At 44.0% G+C, this 19,576-nt stretch overlaps 1 protein-coding gene across 1 annotated transcript in view; it reads right to left on the reverse strand.

The window, feature by feature from the left end:
* Positions 1 to 7,217, reverse strand: part of ABCC3 (ATP binding cassette subfamily C member 3) — a 71,922-nt gene extending 64,705 nt beyond the window's left edge. Inside the window, exon 1 of the mRNA XM_035104353.3 lies at positions 6,620 to 7,217. Coding sequence (XP_034960244.2) covers positions 6,620 to 6,649 — 30 coding nt within the window. The 5' untranslated portion in view covers positions 6,650 to 7,217. The remainder of the gene's footprint in view (positions 1 to 6,619) is intronic.
* Positions 7,218 to 19,576: the final 12,359 nt, after the last annotated feature.

Consider the following 19,576-nt stretch of genomic DNA (forward strand, 5'->3'; position numbering starts at 1 on the left):
AATGCCTGAAGGGGTGTTACATAGAAGATATTACCTGTTTCTCCAGAGGGCAGGACCAAGGGATGGAAAATTGCAGGGAAGTAAATTTCAGCCAAACATTCAATTAATGAGTTCTGTCAGTAGAAGCCCTGCACAAATATTTCTGCTTGTGCAATGGGGCTTTCCCCCTTCTCTTTCCTCTGTGTCCCCTGCACCCCCATAATTGGCTCGGGATGTGTGTGTGTTGTGAGAACCCCCAGAACAACATGCGGAGGGAGGAGAGGGGATTCTTCCATCTGGCAAGTTGAAAAGCAGGTGTTGATGGAATGATTTCTATAGCAGTGCACTGAATTCTTCCCCTAGGCTGTGTATATACAGTACCTTTAAAGCACATACCCCCACTCCTCTAAGGATTCTGTTCACTGTAGTTTGTTAAGGGCTGCTAGGAATTGTAACTCTCTGAGGGGTAAAACTAAAGGCCCCAAAATTATCTGAAGGGGAAATGTGCTTCAAATGGTATAGTCTGTATTGTACGCAGCCCATGTGATAAGCAACTCAATGTTCAGAAAACTGCTTCTTTACATCTAACCCTGCTTCTAACTGCACCCTATGTAGAATATTTGCATCAGCATCTCCAAGCATCACTTTGCAGAACAGAAGCAGCACCTTTCTTGAAAGAGAAAGGCAACTATAGATCAGGCCTAGAAAAACGGTCCACTCTGGGGGTGGCAGGTAGACTAGCTTGTGGATTTACCAAACAAGAAGAGGCACTTGCTGTTTTGATTAGAAGGCTGCTTGTAAATTAACTTTCACAGAAGCCAGTCATTTCATCTAGAACTTCCTTACCTCACAGGATTCCTGAAGTGTTAAGCAATCCTTTCTCTTGGGATGATCAACAATGTATTTAAAAACTAGGATGCACCTAATAAATGTTGGGTACATAATTTCCAGGTTGTTCTGTATGCAGTTCTTGGCAACAGTGTTTATGGGGAAAGTTCTTCCTATTGACTAACACCTTTGCTATTTTAGGTACTTTTCCAGGATGAAAATTTCTAAATTAATCAGGAAATTTAGTTTAAATCTAATATTGCTGTGAAAGAGATGTCCAGTAGGGGACTCCACCGCTTTCCACTCACATCAATAGGGGTTCAGCTCTGGTGTTTGTTTTGCTTGCATTATATTGTGATGTCATTACAAACATACACTCTCTGTACTACTTCTTTAGCTCTTGATGACTGAACACAAAGAGTGCTCACTAATTGTTCATCATCATTCTGGGGGGAAAGTGACAAGTGGGGTGCTACAGGGTTCTCTCCTGTGCCTGTTGTTTGTTCAACGTCTTTATAAATGACTTGGGTGAAGGTATTGAGATGATGCTCAGCCAATCTGCAGATGCCACTAAACTGGGAAGGGCTGCTAATGCTGCAGAAGACACAATTAGGATTCAATTTGACCTTAACAGATTGGAGAATGAGTCAAAACCAACAAAATGAATTCCAATAGGGACAAATGCAAGGTTCTGCACCTGGGCAGGAAGAAATGTAAGATGGGGTAAACCTGGCTTGCCAGCAGTACATGTGAAAAGCATCTCGGGGCCTTAGTAGACCACAAGCTTAACATGAGTCAAGTGTAATGCAGCAGCAAAAAAGATAATGCAATTCTAGGCTACATCAACAGAGGTATAGTGTCCTGATGAAGGAAAGCAATAGTTCCACTCTATTCTGCCCTGGTCAGACCACACCTGGAATACTGTGTCCAGTTCTGGGTGCCACAATTTAAGAAGGACGTTGATAAGCTGGAACATGTGAACAGGAGGGCAACCAAGATGGTCAAGTGTCTGGAAACAAAGTATGTTTAGCTTGGGAAAGAGGAGACTGAGAGTAGATATGATAGCCATCTTCAACTATCTATAAAGGGCTGTCACATGGAAGGTGGAGCAAGTTTCTTTTCTCCTGCTCCGGGGGCTAGGACCCGAACCAGTGGGTTCGAGTTACAAGAAAAGAAACTCCTACTGTACTAAACTTCAGAAATACCTATCTGACAGTAAGAGCTGTTCAATAGTTGAACAGATTCCCATGAGAGGTGGTGGATTCTCCTTCACTGGGGATTTTTATAAGCAGGGGTTGGGTAGCCATCTGTCATGGGTGCTTTACCGGTAGTTGAGATTCCTGCATTTCAGAGGTTGGACTAGAGTATCCTTGGGGTCCCTCCCAACTCTATGATTCTGATTCTAAGAGGGGTTTTTATTAAGCAGATACAAAGAGGGGAGAGCTTCCCTTCTATTTCTAGACAGAACAGCCTTTGCAGAATCTACTTTTTGTGTTACTGGCTCCATTGCTTTCCAGTTTGAGATACTAAAACCGAGAAAGCGTTTAAAGCTTGCACAAAACTGTTGAGCCCAATATGAGGCTAGCTCCCACTAGCCAGCAGAATACTATTGCCATAAGAAACTTTTATGTGCATTAAACAAAACAATAATGTGGCTGTCAGTGTCAACACGAAGTACAACGCCGCAGATCAAGACACTCCCTAAACAGGGGTAAAGGTAAAAGGGATTGTTCTTATGTTCTTTTTGAAAAAATAGTTTCTTCTTTTTAAGACACTCCCTTTAGCCAGCAGCTTACTATCTAGCTTTGGAACCAGAGTGGTGGTGTTGTTCTTCTGAGTGTTGAACTAAGACAGGAAAGAACTAGGTTCGAATCTCTACACAGCCGTGAAGCTCACTGGATGACCTAAATCAGTCACTATTGCTAGGCCTAATCTACCTCACTGTTTTATTTTAAGGGTAAAAGTGCATGGGGGAACCTTGTCCATCACCTTTAGGAAGTGAGAGATAAAAATGATAGTAAGTACAGTGGCACCTCGGTTTAAGAACAGTCTGGTTTAAGAAAGAATTGGTTTACAAACTCCGCAAAACCAGAAATAGTGTCTTGGTTTGAGAACTTTACCTCAGTCTAATAACGGAATCCGAACAGTTGAAGGGAACCGGCGGCGGGAGGCCTCATTAGGGAAAGTGCACCTTGGTTTAAGAACAGTTTCGGTTTAAAAATGGACTTCCGGAACGGAGTAAGTTCGTAAACAAAGGTACCACTGTAACTAAATCTTAGGAGTGGTCCGAGCAGAGTGGTTACTCTTTAAGAAGGCTGAGGATTTTCCTCCAAACCAACACTGGAAATGAAACTAAAATGTTTTGGTTTTGTTTTACTATGGATACCCAAAGAAGCCTCTTAATAAGAAACATGAACCACTCAACAGCACAGCACACAGTGAGAAGCACATACGTATCTGTTAAAAGGTGAGGCAGCATACTGCAAATTCACAGAGCACATGCGTAAGACTCCAAGAGTATTCTGTTAAGTGGCTAACAGAATGGACTTATCTTTGTGTTAAACTTCTGCTAGGGAGAAGACAGTAGCTACAAAGTCTCTTTGAACCACCAGACACAAAGAAACGCGGTGACATAATGAATTTACGCATTGTGGTAAAGGTGGTTTGCATGGGCAACAGCTGACTTTCAGAAGGGCTGTGTTCCAGCAAGAAGGAAAGGACTGGTTGAATTTGGTGTATTGGAGTATGGTTTGCCACCAAACCTGCAATACACAGGATTGGAGCCGCCCCTTGTACTGATATCATGTTACACCTACATCAATGCATTGAAACACTTCCATTGGAGGCAATGGAGAGCCGCAGCTGAACAGCTCCCCCCCCCCCAACATGAAAGACTGGGGTGGGGGCGGAAAGAGTTCTAATCAACTCAGAAACCAACTGGAGAGACAAACTATACAAGATCCATGATAATAAATCCCAATATTTTATTTTCAAATTAAAGCAGCCACTGATGGTTCCAATTATAACTGGAGCATTATCTCTGGAAAGGGGTAATGCCTTTCCTCAGTGCTGTTTCCCCAATATATCTAACAGTAAACCCCCAGAGTTACTATTAGCCTTCGGAAAACAAGGTGCTCCCACCTCTAATAGTGCTCCTGAATATAATCCATTTATTCTTCTTCTTCCCCTTCCCTGCTATTACGCTGTGGAGTGGAATAAGAGTTTGGATTTGATATCCCGCTTTATCACTACCTGAAGGTAGTGGCTAACATTCTCCTTTCCCTTCCTCCCCCACAACAAACACTCTGTGAGGTGAGTGAGGCTGAGAGACTTCAGAGAAGTGTGACTAGCCCAAGGTCACCCAGCAGCTGCATGTGGAGCAGCAGAGACCCGAACCCGAACCCGGTTCCCCAGATTATGAGTCTACCACTCTTAACCACTACACCACACTGGCTCTCCAAACGCTCATTGGGAGGGCCTGGGTTTGACATGCTTATTTTTTGTTGTGCCTAAGGGAACAAGTCCATCGTATAGTTTCCCCACACCTGTAATCTGGTTGTACAGTCCAGAAAACAGGAATTCTTCCTCATCCACAGTTGCTGAGAACTAGGCCTATGCAAAGCATCACTTGCAATAGTAATTGCCTGACATATTTGTTTTGCATAAATAATTATGATTGCAAAATCATTGAATTTTTTCTGTTCAGGCTTTCCTAGATTTAAATCTTTGAATGACGAAGGTATCCACCTCGAAATCTGAAAAAGCCACTACAAAAGCATTGAAGAAACCACGAGAAAAGCTAGGTAAGCAATGCCAGCAATACATTATATATTGCCTTATACAGTAAAACCATTTATTACAAAGCACTATGCAGCAGTGACCCTCCAGATACTGCTCTGCTCAAACTCCCATTAGCTCCACCCAACATAATCAATGATATGGCATGATGGGAGTTATAGTCCAGTATAAGCTAGACAGCCATAGGCTCTCCATCCATGCTACACATTTATAGCATGCCTACAGGGCAATACATAACGAACTTGCTTCTGCAAATCAGTGACCTATCATGGACACAAAATATACATGAATGTACATGTATATATTTCCACAGATAACCATTTCTACAACACAGAAGTTTTAGGCTATGGACCAAAATATGCTAATTAGGGCAAAACTCCCATTGAACTCAATGGGACTATATAACAAAGCATTTAAATTTTGGACAAAGGTGCTCATATTACACAAGAAGATTCTCTTCTCCTGAAAAATGCTCAGCCTTACTCAGTTTTGTAATTTGTGTCAATCCCCATTTCATTCCTCTGGGGCACAATGTATCTGACAGAGTGAGTCTGCATGTCTGCTCAAAGGTAAAAGCCCATTGAACACAATGGTGCTTCTAACCAGGTACATAGGTCTAGGAATGCAGCTTGTGATACTTCCATTTCTGTGGAGGGAACAATGAATTGCTGCACAATAAACAGCTGTATAACAATATGTTTGGTTCCCCCCCCCAAAAAAAAAGCAGGACCCAGGTATCAACATACATCTAGTGGGCAGAGATATTCTCCAGGGCTGGAATGAGTAAGACTCCAACTTTGAAGAAACAGCCACATGCTCTAACTGCCTCCAGCAATTGCCTTGCTCAAGTTTGTGTATTGGTTGCCCAGCATTACAATGGTGTGGCAGTTAAGGGATTGAAAAAATACCTGTCTAGTCAGGTTTGCAGCACCAGGCAAGGAGCAGCCTCACCTGCCCTTAGAAGTCAGTAGGAAAGAGGTTTTCTTCCTATGAAAATGCAACAGTATGCCAGCAACGTGTCTGAGCGCTGAACACGTTCCCAAGTACTTTGCTTCATCGATTCCAGTGGGAATGAACGCACGCGCAGCTGTGTGAGCAGTAATGCTAGTTTTTAACCCGGCAGAAATATGCCACCACGTGCCATTCATGGGTTTGAACCTGCCTCCGGCAAATTTTTGTTTTGCGTTAATTCCTTCATTTCCCGACCCCCGATCCGCAATATACAGGGACTGTTGGCATCCATCTGTCTCGAAAGACAAGGGAGGAGCGCGCCTTTGGGGGATGAATTGCAACATTTCATTTCGGGTCCACGCTTGTTTGTTAATACGCTGAGAACTGAGAAAGATGATTCCCCCCTTTTCTTTTCGTAACCCCATTATATTTTACTTGGAAGTTTTGGGATGCGTGAGGCAAGTCATCTCCGCGAGTTCCCGCCTTCCAAGTTGCGAGGTTAGGGTTCCACGCGTAAGCGTGACTGTGCTCATTTACGGCAAGGCTGCGCCTCCAGCCAGGTCTGCTAACACACATCCCATCTCGCCCTCGGCAACCCCGCTCTCCCCCTCTGAGGAGTCTGCATCCCCGCGTCATGCTGCTGTGGTCCACACACAACTCTTAACTCTTTCTCCCTCTTTTCGGGTGCCTTTCTCCACCCCAGACTCTGGAGGCAATCTACCCCCATCAAAAATAAGAACCCATTGGCAGGAGGAGAGTTCCGCATGCAGAAACTTAGGCTCCCCTCCTCCCGACCTTTCCATGTCTCATCCCATTAAAGTTCACTTAAGTGCCCGAAAGTTGCAGCCTGGCGATGCCCGATGTCCGCGCCTGTGTTTCATTAAATGACCGTCCTTTCTTGAAACAGCAGACATGCTCTGAAGGTAGATGAGAGGAAACTCCCCATCCCCTGACTTCCTTATTTATTTGGAGGAAAACTAGGGGGATGCGCTGGCCTCCGAGGGCCACCGGGTGATCACGGATTGGGCGGCGGCGGCGGCGGGGACGATGAATGCTTACTTACCCAGAAAGTGGATCCGCAGAAGGCGTCCATGGTGCAGCGGCCGGCCAGAGCAGTCTGGCGACTGTCCCTTTCGCCACGCTGCCTCCGCTTCTTTCTGAGCGGCTCCTGGCTCCTTCTGTGCTTCCCTTCCGCCACGCTAGGGCGGATGTTTGCCTCGCACGGGAAGGTGGGCGGGGAAGGGCTCGCCCAGGCAGTGCCGGCGCCAGGCTGAGCCGCGACAAGGCTGGGGGGTCTTTTCCTGCTGCGCCGCGGTCTTACTAAACTTCCCTTTCTGCGGGCCAGCTCGGGCAAGGCCCGCGTCTGGAAGGGAGGGAGAGAGGGAGAGAGAGAGAGAGCGCGCGCGCGCCGTAGGATGGCGGTGGGTCGGTGGATGATCGGGCGGGCCTCGACGTATCAGGGGAGCGAGGGCCATGGATAAGCCCGACCAGCTGCTGGGAGACTTGGGCCGTCTTGGGTGGCTGGGCGGTGCTCCGTGGTACACAGCAACACCACCTTCTCCCTCTCTGCAGTGGGGCATTTAGGGCTGGACCTCGAGCGGGGGAGGGGGAGGGGGAAAGGTCCAAGGACCACCTATCCCCCGAATGACCACCCAGAAAGAGAGTGCCAGGTGATATGGATAGCTGCGAACAGGCCCCTTCTCAACACCTGGGACAACATGGGCATCCTGCCAGGACCCACCAAACCTGGTGTTGGCTGCCACAGCATCCTTTTTTAAAAGCAGTTTATAGTTAGGGGACAGCTGGCTGGGCATGTACTTGGTTATACAGTATTGTGAAGTGGGTTTTTTTTTGGGGGGGGGCTTCCCTTGGCGAAGGAGCCAGGCAAATTTGAGAGTGAGTTAATGGGCTGTAAGTTTCCTTTGTTAGTATAACAAAGGAAGCGGCTTTGTGCCAGAGGGCAAATGGGTGGATGCCACTCCCTCCCCTGGCCATTAGCAAGAGTTGAGGTGTGTGTATGAGAGCGAGCTGGACTGGAAGCTGACTGCCAGCAGAAGCCTGAGAGTGAGAGACATGCCTGATTTCTGCTTGAATCCAAGGCTTTGGCTATGGGAGAAGCAATACCTTCTAGGCTGTTAATGCTGTGTGCCCCTTCATAGTAGGCTCAGGTTGTTTGTGTGTGTAAATTAACCAAATATTATACAGACACCACAGGCTCTGCTTTCCTTCATTTCAAGGAAACCGAACCCTCGAACCCCTGGAGGGTTGAGACTACTTGAGATTGGGGTGGCGTGCAACACACCATGTTCATTTTTATCTCTTCCTACAACAAAACACACTGCTTATCCCCAAATATGCTTAGCATTGGAGGAGTTGAAGCCAATAGTGTAGCGCAGAGCCCCCTCATGATAGTCACAGCCAGGCCCCCTCACAGTTATGCCTCTTCTGACTTCCGGTCCGTCGCGCTGGCCGATTAGGACGCAGGGACTTCGTGCTCCAAGTTCCTGGCATCACGGAGGGGGAGGGGAAGTCCGCAGAGCGAGCGGACTTCCCGAAAAAACACCAGGTAGGGCGTCCCGGTGGCATAGCTGCCCAGCTGCTGCTCCGGACGCGATTCCTCCGCTGCCCGAGAGCTCAGTAGAGCGATCGAGAGCCAGCGGAGTGGAGTCACGGGAACCATTTTGGGAACAATCTTACCTCCTTGAAGCGAAGCTCCGAGTCCTTAGCCTGCAAGCGGCGGATTCTTCCAAAGAAAATAAAAGATTTCTACAAAGTAAGTGAAATCTCCATTTGGACTCTAAAAATATTAATTTGAAAAATAGGAGAGATTTTAAAAAACGGAAGTCGATCTCTTCCTAATGGCCAATTGGGAGGCGCTTTAAATAATCTCAAGCCGAAAGGGAAAAAAGTTTTTGGATTGTGGACCCGAGAGAAAGAGAGACTTTTCTAACCCTTCTCAGCTCCCGAGGCCGGCACCCCTTGAGGTACAGCATTGTTAAGGGGGAAAGTGCTTTGGCAGCTGTCAAAAGCTGTCAAGCTGTTAAAAGACTAAGAAAATCTATTATATTGTGGTGAATGGTAAAACTTGATTGAAGATGAGGTAGAAGCATTCAAGCTGGATTTTGGACTTGATTTGTGATGGAGTTAAAGACAAAGGAGAAGAACAGCCAAGATGGAGCCGACTGTGTAACAGAAAGGAATTTTCCAGCACCCTTTGTCCCCTATCTCCTGTCTGTCTGCGGTTAAGAGAAGTATGAAAACAAAGTATTCTCGAGCCTTCCAGGAGGCTGTGCTGAACTATTTACAAATATGGGAGGATATCTACAAGGAACGGCAGCATCCTAATGTATCATTTGTGGAGACCGAGGTCCAAGTTCAGGATTTGGAGGACAATTTGGATTTTGAGACTTTTGATTTTGAGACTGTGTGCGAGGAGCAACAATCTGACGATAACTCTGAATGTGACTTGGACCACAAAAAATATGTTTTGGATGAAGCAAAACAAGGATTTCAAAAGGAAGAAGAACATGAAAATGAGAAGCAAAGTGAAATGAAGATCAACGGAAATGAGGACCCTGGAGGGACTGAAATGTGGAGTGGTGTCATTGAGGGATGGGAAAGACAGGGGGAGGGGGGAACAAGGGCCTGGAGACGGAATTGGCAAAGAACTGGTGTGGGGTAAAAACGACGGCTTTTGAAATCTCGGCTTGTTAAAGGAAATGCTGATCCAATTGGGGGAAAAGACATCGGGAGAAGGGAAGGAGAGTGTTTTAAAGTTTAAGGTTAAGATTTTGACTAGGGATATGATAGTATATAAAAACTGAGTTTTCTGGAGGGAGTTAGAAGAATGGCTGAGGAAAGAATTTTTAGATTAATATTAACATTTTTGAGTTTAGATAGGTGTCTGGGTAGAGAGCTGCCTGTCTTCCTCTCTTTGCTCGGAGACACCCAGTGGCAGGGGGTGCTCTGAGGAGAGAGGAGGGGGTGGAGGGAAACCCAGACACAAAAATGGAACCTTTGAAGTGCTGTGCCCTGCGGGTTCCTCTTGTGGCAGGAGGGGGCCCGTGGGAGGGCAGCATGAAGAAGGAGGAGGATTAAGTCAATATTATAAGAATAAGATTTTGAATTAGAACAGAAAACCCGCCATAATTAATTAGAGAAGTTAGGAAAACCAGGAGGAAGAGAATCGAGGAAGTCACAATTATAATGTTAGAAAATAAGAATTGGGAATTTATATCTTTTTACTTTATTTTATTTGTCTTGTTGTAGTATTTGTTCAAGTTGTTATGCTTAAGAAAGAGCTGGGAGGAAACCAATCCTCAGAGCTCCTCCATCCCTGTCCTTTCAGTGGCAGGGAGGGGATGAGGGGGGAGGGGGGAGGCCAAACCCAGCTTATGATGGACCCCTTTGATTCTCAACGCCCACGGGTACCACGGGTGGCAGAAGTGGACTAGTGGGTGGAGGGAAAAAGAAGGGACAGTGTTTATTTTGTATGTTTTGTTTGTCTTGTTTGTAAAAAACCAATAAAAATTATTATAAAAAAAACCAGTTATGCCTCTTCTAAGATTATGCAACCTGGTAAGATTATACAGCTATCTGATTTTTAAAAAAATTCCTTCCAGTAGCACCTTAGAGAACAACTAAGTTTGTCATAGGTATGAGCTTTCGTGTGCATGCACACTTCTTCAGATACCTGAAGAGGTTTGCATGCACACGAAAGCTGATACCTATGAAAAACTTAGTTGGTCTCTAAGGTGCTACTGGAAGGAATCCCCCCCCGACTACGTCAGACCAACACGGCTACCTACCTATAACTGATAATAACAATTAGGGATGCCTTGCAAAGATTAATGCAGAACACAATGTGCCAAAATCACTTAAAAGGGCTCTGGGCACTATGTACCCTGACACCCAGATTGGTGCTGCCTTTTGCCGCTCTTCTTCAGGTGTCAAAATGACTTGGGCCAGCTCTGCTTCTCCCAGTAGGAGTATTGGAGCCAGCCAAGTGGCTTAAGAGTGTGTGTGTGAGTGAACCAGAGAAGACAGTGGCTGCCCCTCCTGTTACTTGTTCACCTTTGGTTTCTCTGGACAGTGAAAGGGTGGGGTGGAGGACCGGGCCCTGTGACACTGCCAAGAGTAAAGGTTGTTGCCTCTGCTCTCTTGGTGGCATCACAGAGAAGATGAGGCCCAGCTTGTCCAGTCCGCGCCACCAAGGCTTCCAACAGGAGTCGACTGCATGTACAAGAAACAGTATTTCCCCTCACTCACCTGCACACTCTCTGTGGGTGGTAAGTCAAAGCATATTGGGTTCAGGGAACAGGTCAAAAAAGGAGGGTGACAATGAGCCACTCTCTTGCTCACTCAACTGCTTCTGCTTGGCTTAACAGTTGAGCCCAACCTTCCTTATTAGAAAAAGAGAGGGAGGGTGAGCAAGCAGTTGTCACAGGCCTGAAGGGAAGGAGAAGAAATTTGACTTGGTTCACATTTTAATGCAAAACTTTCTAATCCACAGTTGGGGAAAGAATGCGGAAACTGAAACAGTTGTTCTTAGAAAAATCACACTTCTCTGAATTTTGCAATGCAGTTTCTCTTTTTTCATTTTTGCAGCTCTCTAACAAAATAATGTGCAGTAAAATGCATGAATTTTAAATGTATTTAAAATGCATGTATTATTTAAAATGTATGTAGTAAAATGCTGTGAGGGACGTGGGTGGCGCTGTGATCTAAACCACAGAGCCTAGGGCTTGCCGATCAGAAGATCAGAGGTTTGAATCCCCACAACGGGGTAAGCTCCCGTTGCTCGGTCCCTGCTCCTGCCAACCTAGCAGTTCGAAAGCATGAAGTGCAAGTAGATAAATAGGTGGGAAGGTAAACGGCATTTCCATGTGCTGCTCTGGTTCGCCAGAAGCAGCTTAGTCATGCTGGCCACACGACCCAGAAGCTGTATGCCGGCTCTCTCAACCAGTAAAGCAAGATGAGTGCCGCAACCCCAGAGTCGTCTGCAACTGGACCTAACAGTCAGGGATCCATTTACCTTTACCTTTAAAATGCATGTATTAGGGGAATAACATGCATAATACTGCCTATATTAGTGAAAATAACATACAAAAATACATTATATTATGAGAAAGTGCTTCCAAAAATGTGCATATTAGGAAAAATATGTTCTGAAATGCTGGTGAATTTTCTTGAGGTAGTTTTGAAAATGACAAACTGATGCAGAAATGTGGAGAAACAATTTGACAGATTCCTCTATCCCTAGTAAGGAGCAGCTTCTGTTTCCATCTACTGTAGGACCCAATCCCCCCTACTGCGCTGCCCAAAGAGAGAGGGCTAAGCAAGCAGGCAGAGCCTTTCAGTGACAGAAGGCATGCTGAGCATGAAGACTAATTACTGCCTCTTGTTGCCTTGCCCCCCCCTTCGTGTGCCGTCTAGATGGGTGTGTCTAGGTACTGGACACATGGTTGCAAGAAGCAGACATGCTGCTTCCAATCATTTGCATCAGCCTCTGTCTTTGGACAACATGTTAAGGATGCCAACTGGGCCCAGCGGAGTGCCAAGGGTGACTCAAGTGATCAGAAGCCCTTGCATGCTTACCTCCCCCCTCCTTGAGGTGGCCAAGTAGGGAGACCTGGGCTCACTGGGCCCAATTTTCACCACTCCGCATCTGAAAGGAGGAGTGAGCAATGTGCAAAGTAAATCACAACAAGTTGAGTCTCCCTATCTTTGCATGTAACTTTGTGCAAACGTGTGTTTATGCTGTGTGATGTGCAAAATCAAACTGCAAGAAAGAAGATTCCACCTAAACATTAGGAAGAACTTCCTGACAGTAAGAGCTGTTCGACAGTGGAATTTGCTACCAAGGAGCGTGGTGGAGTCTCCTTCTTTGGAGGTCTATAAGCAGAGGCTTGACAGGCATATGTCAATAGTGCTTTGATGGTGTTTCCTGCTTGGCAGGGGGTTGGACTGGATGGCCCTTGTGGTCTCTTCCAACTCTTCTATGATTCTATGAAATGGCCTTAAGGCACAAAAGCACAGTGTTTCAGCGGGAGAACTTTGTGCACATTCAGCCACCTAGAGACGTGTTTTAGAAAGACAGAAAATGCAATTCTTGGGTGGTTGGGACAACATTACTCTTCATTAACAGACTGACATAAATTCCAGAATAATTGGGGGGGGGGGAAATGATGAGGACAAAAAGACAAGAGCAAGATCTAATGGGAAGTGTATGTGAAAGGAAATTCATACGGTAGGTGTGAAATTCATATGAAACTGCAGTATACAGAGTCAGACCATTGGTTCATCTAGCTCAGTGCCTGGCAGCATCTCTCCAGACAGGTATCTCCCAGGCCTACCTCTAGATGCCAAGACTGACTGAACCTGGAACCTTCTGCACAAAAACCATGTGCTCTGGCAGAGAGCCACAACCCTTTGCAATTGCCTTATTGAAAGAGCACGAAGTTGAGCAAGCACATATATATATATATATGCTCTTGTTCATTTCAATGTGGCTTACAGAAGAGCTTCCCAGTAGTCTAAGCTCAGTGGTTTTAAGTTGTGGGAATGTTTGAGTCAAGATCCATGTTAGATTTGGGATACTTTCTAATCAGACGAACAATTAGGAATGGCCTAAAAATGTTTAGGAAGCTCCATTTTACATTTATGAAGAAAACATTGGACAAATCTATTGGATGTAGTGAATCTTGCAACTGTCTAAGGAAGATGCATCTGACAGTTATATCGGAGGGCACTTCTGGTGCTATGAATGATACAATGCGGAATGATCCCGGGGCACAGCTTTGCCTTTAAAGACAGCATCGCCTTCACGATGATTAATACGGAAAATCACAATGGAATTAGCAACATCGCAGAGCATTTTAACTTTAAACCTTTTATTACTGAAAGTGCATTCTTCCTATTGCAAGTGATAATCAAACTGCCAATTGGCAGGTGGTTGCTTTGGGCAATATCTAGACACTTAATACCTTCTGTTTTGTGGTACTTTCCAAACTTCTCTTTTCCCCTTTCCTTTTTAGTAGCAAATGAGCTGGCTTTCCTCCTGCTTCCTGACACTGCTTTGAGATGATTCGTGAATGCTGTCTCAAAGTAAACCTGAAGATTCAAAGGGGACTGTTGCATCTCAATGGGTGTAAGAAGTGCAAGAGTACGGGAGGGCTGCTTTTCTTATGTCTCTACTGAAGTGTTGTATATTGTGGTTTTGTTTTGCCAATTTTACTACCACTTTAAAAACCAGTCCGTGTCCTGGTTTACATAACATTTCCAAGCAAATATGTGGGTTTCTGGAGAGCAGCTCACAAGCACTTTGCTCCTACCTGGTTCGTTTTCCTCCTGCGCTGCAGCGAACTGAGTGAAGCCAAGCCAATGTTTAGCTTATCCTGTCATCCAGCTGGGAACTTGTGGTTAAGCTCTCTCTGCAAGGTTTGCTCTTGGATACAGCTTCTGGCGAGTGTGGTGAGAGCTTAACCACGAGCCCAGTTCAGACAGCTGTGAGCTCCTCTCTGGGAGCCTGCATGTCAGGATGGGCTGATTGGTCAATTTTGGGTTCAGTCAGTTTTTTTTCATTTTTCCAGCCTTAAGTTGAACTCTCCACATCAGTTGTAGACCTCATGAACATTCTTCAGCATATTATGATTTCCCCCCCAATATACATATATTTTGCTTTATACACACATTTTTGCAGAGCACGTTTCCCAAATACGTATAATGTATGTTATTTTCACTCTTGTGTATATTTATACACACATTCTTTAAAAATGCATTTTTCAAACACATTGCTTGCTCAGAGAACTGCATTGCAAAATTTGTAGAACTGTGAATTTCGAAGGGTAGTTGTGTTTTGGTTCCCGTATTGTTCTGGAAAGTACACATCTGGCAGGTTAACCTTTAAATTTTAACTGAATCAAATAGACATTCATGATGAGTCATACTGCGGCTCACCATGCTGCATAAACCAAACTAACGATTAGTAACCCTCTAATTTTTGCCTTTAAGTTGATAGCAATCCAACTCTACAGGATGATCACATTACGTAGCCTCTGAAGAAATCCACGGAATTTTGTCACACTGTGACAAGAGCTTCTGGGTCTCTTTCACTGCCCTTTAAGGTAAACTACTGAACTACTGAACTTGATCTGGGCTGACCTTGCCCATCTTAGATGGTCTTTGGATCCTTCCAGGCATGACAGAATATAAAGGGGGATTCCTGCTCCAGCTGAGCTTTGTTAGAGAGCATCAAGGTATTTCTGTGCTCATGTATGATCTTTTCTTTGGTTATTCTCTGATCCTACCTTCTGGTTGGTGCTTTGGTCCTGACTTGCTTTTCAGTTCTGCCGACTGTTTCCAGCGTCAAGCCTGCCAAGCAGTCACAGAGAAGCACACAAATCTGCAAACATGTTTCCTCTTGCTGTTGATTTTGTTGTCTCTTAAATTCTGGAGAAACTCTGAAATACCGTATTGTATGGACAAAAATAGACCCTGGTTAGTCATAACCTCTTTAAATAAGAGTTCAACACAATGTCTGGACAGCTGAATTACATCGCTGAACTTCATGGGATAGGAGGACAGAGCTGATACAAGTTCCAAGTGAACTTGAGGCTGTAAGCCAGTGGCTGTAGGCATAGAAAGTAGGATACAGTTGGAGACTTTTGGACATAAAATCCCATATCGCCTACAAACAAGATAATCTCATGTTTGCTCAGAAGATCACATACTATTTTTTTTAATGGGCTGCATTACTGTTCCATATGCTCACATTAGTGTATTGGTATACAGTGGTACCTCTACTTACGAATTTAATGCGTTCCGAATGCACATTCGTAAGTCGAAAAAAATTGTAAGTCGAATCCCATAGGAATGCACTGGGAGAAAAAAATTGTAAGTCGAAGCAACCCTATCTAAAAATTCGTAAGTAGAAAAAATCCTATCTAAACCACATCCAAGATGGCGGACAGAGCTCAGTTCGTAAGTAGAAACATTCGTAAGTAGAGTTATTCGTAAGTAGAGGTAACACTGTATACCAATGTTCAGTCAAGTATTCATGCTGAGTGCTAAATTATGCTAACCCTTTGCTCCAAGGTGGCAAATGATTACCTGAAAAAAAATATTCAAGGCAATCAAGCCACATAAAGTAAATGGGCTGTATCCAACGTGCCTTGGCAGTGAGCTCCTGCACAACCAAGTTTTGGTTTAGGTAGAAGGCAGGTATACTTAATTAGATTTCTACATTGCAACAAGTAGGTGTATTTTTGCTGCTTGCTAGGTGACAGAACTGAAAGCAAATGAGAACAGGCATTTATTTGGTACAATATTTAGATTCTACTTTTCTTTAAAAACACTAAAGGCAGCCTGTGGTAACATAACAGAAAACCATGTATTCAAAACAATAAAAATCAAAGAAACACCATGTGTATTTGGATAAAAAAGCCACAACAAGCTGGGGGGGGGGGTCATAGCCCAAAGGCTTTCCTGGAAAGTCAAGCTTTGGCTAGACACCAAACGGTCATCCATGTGATGGATATTGGGACCTGTTCCTAGAAAGTGTTCCACGACTAGGGATTGTATCCAATAAAGTTGTCCCATCACCACAAGGTCTTCTGCTTCCACAATGGGGTTTTCTCTCGCTCACCTGAACAAGCATTCTCCTTGCTCCTTCCAAATCAGTTCTGGGGGCTTCCCCAACCCTCCGGAGCAGATTTGGGGGGCACACAGGGAGTGGAGGGGGGAGTGTTGTTCCACAGGTGGAAGTCCTTGAACCAATGGTATGACTTTGTTAGATGCAGCTCACAGTGCTGCAGCTGAAAAGTCTTTCCCATCTTCCCACTGTACTTTGGGTGGCAGAATAGTCAGCTTCCTCCTTTCTTCTTCTGTTAGATCACAAACACAACGGACCTGTCTCTTCATGGAAGGGAATATGGGATCTAACCCCTACCCAAGGTAAATTCAGTTGTATCTCCTAGTCATCAAAATCAATTTATTTGTCATTGTTTAACAGGGACTTCCAATTTCTTGTACATCCATTTTAGAGCCATTATCTCTTACTTGTTTTTCTACTTACAGTTTTGGGAGGATGGGGGGAGAGAATGAGAAAACAACAATGAATTAGCACTTAAAGCTATCCTGAAAACAGGTCTGGACTTTCACTCCACTGGCATAACAATATACTGTATACACAGCTAATAAGTTATTTAAAGGCAGATTTTGGAATAGCTTTTAACCATGGACTCTTCAGTGAATTCTTGTCTTTGCAAAAACCAGAGGGTAAAATTCCCCACAAAGTCAACACCCATGGTATTAATCTAGATAGAACAAACCAAGACAGCACTTGCCAACCTGACACTCTTCAGATGTTTTAGACCAAAGCACTTGGGGGGCACCAAGTTGAGGAAGGCTGTCTTAAGGCAATCACAGTACTCATCTCAATTACTTGTCCCCCTCTAATTTCATTTCATACAGACCTTTAGGTGTGTCCATTAAAAATGGTGCATTATTTTGATGACTATTTTGTGGACACAGCACTGGGCCCACAGGCACCGACTATATCGTTACATCCAATTTTGCCCATAAAACACTGCAGACTGCAAGGAACAGTGCACCATTGGGCTCCACCACTCAAAGGAACATCTGTTGCAAAAGGACACCAACAAACAAAACATCTGTCAGTCATGTCCATGCCTCCTGTTAGGTAAAACTCAAAATTTAAATTTACATTAAATGTCATTAGCGCAGAAACTTCCTACGATGCCATTATCCTTACAAAATGCTTCCCCTTCGCTCTGCCCTGCCCTGCCCCTAGTTTTCAAAACTGGACTGAAGGACAACAGACACCGTAAAGGAGCAAGATGAATCCTAAATACTTTCTTAGGACTGCATCTAACAGGCCATTAGTTGCCACAGCACTGACAAAAATAGATTTGGCTGTTATGAAACCTCTTAAAGATGTTTGATCCAGAAGAGGCCATTTAAAATGATTATTTCTAATGAAGCTGCTTATAAAGGCAGAACATCTCCAAAAGATACACAGCCATTTATCTCTGTTTTTGTTTTGTTTTTTTGTTTCCTGAGTTGTAACACTACTTCCCAGTGGTATTTTTTAAAATCTAAATTAATTTACACTGGCTATGCCAGGCATCCCCAAACTGCGGCCCTCCAGATGTTTTGGCCTACAACTCCCATGATCCCTAGCTAACAGGACCAGTGGTCGAGGAAGATGGGAATTGTAGTCCAAAACATCTGGAGGGCCGAAGTTTGGAGATGCCTGGGCTATGCCATATAAAGGTATCCAGCATTCAAATGTTGCATTGGAATACTTTCCTTATTCATATTCAATGAAATTATACACTGCTTTAGTAATAATGGACCAGATTCACATATTTTAGGTGCATTTAATAGAAAACAGTGCTAACCAACATAGTCTAACACAAATGCACGAAAGTACCTGGGTACATACTGTTCTCTTGGGCGCACAGCTGCATTCAGTTCATTCTCCTGATGTGCACAGAAAATCAGAAGAAACTCCAACATGATAACTGAATTGGATACATTGGAGGTCCATAAGTGAGCAATCTTTCAGGTTATAATATAGTTCGCTTTGACCCCAATGTATGATAGAGGCACACCAGTCTAGTTGGATCACTGCTATAATGGACTGACCAATGTTCTGTCTAGCTCTTCATTCTGCTTTTGCCAGTAATCTAAAAGAGTAATCACTTCAAAGGAAACATAAAATAAGTTAATGTTCTTCAGTGACAATCTGAGATTGAGGACTGAATGAAATCATATCTCCCTCCTACCAACCATCTTGTTCAAACAGTGGGCAAATTTCAGTACAGTATGTTTGGTCTATTTCCCACCCTCAAAGATCAATACTGTAGTTAATTCACATTGGATGGAAGCATATTTTCTTCCATTTTTTAAAAGTACTTTTGTTAAATCGGCTCATTGACTCCCAAGTTCATTTTCTCCCTGCCTGTCATCACATTCAAATGATTCTATTATACATCTATCTAGTCAGACATTGCTTTTCTAAGCTAAAATTTGCATAGCTCTAATTCTAAGATATTAGGGCCTTTGCTTATTAGCATTAGGACTTAATGTTTCCTTTTATTAAAAGCATGCCTCCCGTTTTCATTATTAAAAAGCTGCTTTGGAGGCTGCTCTGACATCTTGTGATATATTTATTTAAATATATACTTACAGCATAAACATTCAGTGAAACAGACTACTGCATTAAATATATTGTTCATTAGACATATCAGCAATTGTGCACATGTGGGTGTTGACAGACAGCGCCAATCTAATTCACTTGACACAGATATTGGCTGACACCTCAAGCTCCTTGTTTGGTCTTAATTTTAGAATCTGTGCATGAAGTGGAAGGGAAAGGATGAGGTCTCACTTTTCCAAGCTAAGCACTCACTTCTTAACCTAATGGATATTTGCTGAAGACATGATGACGACAACAACAACAACAACAACCCTGGGCCACTAGATGACTCATTATGAAAGCTGAATGCTGTATTATAGAAATGGAAATACCGGTATAAGCTATGCTTAAATATGAATGACTGGAGCACACTCTAGGAACAATCAAAGGCACTGTATATAGCAAGAGAGACCTTCAAAAGAGTGGTTAAGAATGTGGAACATTTTCCTGGAAGTATCATCATCACCACTTATTATTTATAGTGTCTAATAGGTACTAGGTGCTGTATAGAATTCTTAGCCGACACAGAGACCCCTCACAAGGCTCATTACATGGAAAAGCATGGAACGCAAGCATGAAAGAAGAGGGGAGTTTGTGCTACCCAATGTTGCTGCCTACTCTCGCCTCCTTGTTCACATTCCCCTCATCCCTTCCAACCTCATCGCTTTCTCACATTGCAGTCATCATCAGAGTGCCACGCACCTGTTGGTAAACTAGTGCATTCATTATTATTATTTTTAAAATAATGTTTATTTCCCTATGCCATCAGGGTAAAGTAACTGCGAAATATTCCATAAA

The sequence above is a fragment of the Zootoca vivipara genome, chromosome 2 (genome assembly GCF_965207765.1).
Source record: "Zootoca vivipara chromosome 2, rZooViv2.hap1.1, whole genome shotgun sequence".
Classification (NCBI taxonomy): domain Eukaryota; kingdom Metazoa; phylum Chordata; class Lepidosauria; order Squamata; family Lacertidae; genus Zootoca; species Zootoca vivipara.